At 49.4% G+C, this 2,819-nt stretch overlaps 1 protein-coding gene across 1 annotated transcript; it reads right to left on the bottom strand.

Moving 5' to 3' along the window:
• Positions 1-858: 858 nt before the first annotated feature.
• LOC124681623 (probable transcriptional regulator RABBIT EARS) lies at positions 859-1,176 on the bottom strand. The gene has a single exon (XM_047216497.1). The coding sequence runs from the start codon at positions 1,174-1,176 to the stop codon at positions 859-861; it is 318 nt and encodes a 105-aa protein (XP_047072453.1).
• Between the last annotated feature and the right edge of the window lie 1,643 nt (positions 1,177-2,819).

The following is a 2,819-nucleotide window of genomic DNA, read 5'->3' as shown; positions in this document are numbered from 1 at the left end:
GGTCCTATCTACAGTCGGAGGACGAGCGTCCGGATATGGATAGTGGGTACAACCGACTGGCAATGGTAGCACATGATTTTTACAGCCGATGCGGATGATGTGCTGACAAACGGTTGACACACTGATGCAAAGGCGTTTCATGTCCTTCTTTCTTTTTCGGTGGCTCAGTTTTGTTGAGATCCTTTGTGCTCCGTGATGTGTAATATTTTGAATACTCATGCAAGATTGATTTTATTTAAATAAAGACAGCCGTATGCATCAATTGATGCAGAGGCAGGGGATCCCCCATTTCGAAAAAAAACTGTGTGACTGGCGTGTCGTGGTCTAGCTTTTCCCTTTGTGTGATGAATTTTGGTTGCCTCTGGGTTACATATGCGAGGGGATGTTGGTGGGGAGCATCATGTGCATCATGTGCCTCTGTAGTTGGTTGGTTTATTAAAATGTTTGCATGTTTACGAATTTAGGTGGTTGATTTTAAGTAGAAATCGGAGGTTAGACCATTCTTTAGTTGTGTTCTGATCAAGAATGAGTTAGCTCTTTAGGTAAGATCCAATGGATATGAGATTCAATTGGGATAACCACTGTGCCATATGTATAGAACAGTAGAAATCATAGAGGTGTAGCGCCCAACGGTGTCGCAAAACAATATTCCTACAGGTGTACTGCAGTGGCCAAGCCATGCCAGGATGTAAACGGCACGACGAAGCGCGCCTATTCGTCTAGTAATAGTTATTTTCGTACTTCTTCTTAATTCATAGCAACGCATGGGTATTTATATTAGCTAGTAAAGTACCATATACTAGCTAACCATCTCACTAGTTAACCAAAATTAATGATCAATCGCTGGCTACGGCCACGCTAGTTGTAAGGGTAGTGGCCAAGCCGGAGCTCCAAGTCCACGTCCTCGCTGCTGTGCCCGTTCCTTCCCAATGTAAGCCCCAGGTGAACCTGATCCCCACCGGCACCGTCTTGCTGGCCGGCCGCAGGCGGAGCGACCCCGCGCGACTTGCCTCCACTGATGCCGCGGTCCTTGCGGTGGATGTTCATGTGCCCGCCAAGCGCCTGAGCGTTAGTGAAACCCCTCTTGCAGAAGCTGCACTCGTAGTATGCCTGAGCCCGTTTGGACCCACCAGATTCTTCGGGCGAGCCGCTCTTGTTGAAGCCCCCTCCCTCCATGGTCCGCTTCAAAGCGCGCGTGCGCGCTCGCGTCTGCGTACTGTGTGAAGTTTCTAGGGCTTTGTGTTGGCTTGGAGAAATGTGTTGAGGTTAGGAGAAGGCAACAAGGGCAGATGTGCTATATAGTGACAGCTACTAAGTACAAACCGTTGCTAGCTGCTAGCATCGGGAAGGCCGGGAGTTGATGGACACGGCTAAAATATTTGTCGTTAAGTTTTGGCGTTTGGGTGGAGACACGATCGAGTAAACTACTCTGCCGGCCGCCGTGCCCTTGCCGCCCTCGTTGGCGAATACAGCAGGTAGGAACGGTTCTTTCTTGGCGTGGTGTAGGGATCAGCGATGAATGCCATGTTAGAATGTTCGTTATGGGTCTGCGTATGCCAGTGCGTATTCCTCCAGGACTAGGGTGAGTGTGAGAGGATGATACTTGGACAACCGGCCAACTGCACTTTATTATAGTACTAGCAGAATGCTCGTGCGTTGCCGCGATTTATTGTTTTTTTCCTCGTTACACAAAACATAATCCTTGTGAAAATTCATGTGTATTTGAAAAACATTAAAAGCCAACTTAACTTGAATGCACTTTTATTTTAGTCCTAATTTAATGTTGTATACATAATATACAACAAAAAAGCAGTTAATATCTCTTATTAACTAATATTTACTTGACAACCTGTTTAAGTTATGGCATCTGCTTCAGTACAACCCCCCCCCCCCCTCCAAAATTGGTTTTGGCTCAAAAGCCCACCAAACCCATATCCAAGCCCGTATGACGCCCGTATGTGAACTCGTAAATGACCGTTCCTATACCGTATGCGTCTTCCTCCCACGATCGTGATCTGATCGTTCTCCTGTTGGAACTCACGAGCCTCGACGAGCCGGCTGCCGCCCCGCCGTCCCGTCGCACGATCACCTCCTCACCGCCGCACTCCTCCGCCACAGGTGGTTTGTCTTCAGGGAGCTTGACGCCGCCGTCCCGTCGCACTCCTCCGACGAGCGAGAAGCATCTCCCCGGAGCTCGACGAGCCGCCGTCGGCGCCGCACTCCGTCACCATAGACCTCCTCCACCAGGGCATATCTTCCCGACGATCTCGGCACGTTCATCTCCACGATCTTCAGGGCCTGCTCGACGAGACGCCTCTGCTGCACGCCGTCCCGACGATCTCTCCGGCGAGCCGATCTTCCGCTGGACACGACGGGAGGTAAGTTTGAATCTCTGCCTCCGGACATGTCCGGCGGCTCATTTTGCGTATCCGGCGCCCGGAAGACAGGCCGACACACAAGAACCAGACAGTCCGGCCTGCGGCGGACAGGCCGGCGTCTCTCTGCCAGACTGTCCGATGTCCGTGTGGGTTTAATTAAGTGTATTAAATATGAAATAGTGATTTGCATTGCGTTATTGTTTAGTATTCTGCATTAGTTCTTTATTGCGTGCGGGTTTTGTGTAGTTTTTGGAGAAATGGGGGACTATAGCTCAACTTGGAGTGACGGGGATGACGAATATACGAGCGATGATGATTCTACTTCGGAGAATAGTTCCAAATCCAAGATCTATGAAAATGTACCTCCTTTTGGGGATAACCTTCCATCATCGGCCTCCTCAGAAAACATGAGTGAAGTATGTTGATTATTTTTTAATGGCT

The sequence above is a fragment of the Lolium rigidum genome, unplaced genomic scaffold, assembly GCF_022539505.1.
Source record: "Lolium rigidum isolate FL_2022 unplaced genomic scaffold, APGP_CSIRO_Lrig_0.1 contig_49484_1, whole genome shotgun sequence".
Taxonomy (NCBI): Eukaryota; Viridiplantae; Streptophyta; class Magnoliopsida; order Poales; family Poaceae; genus Lolium; species Lolium rigidum.
This window is presented reverse-complemented; position numbering and strand designations above follow the sequence as displayed.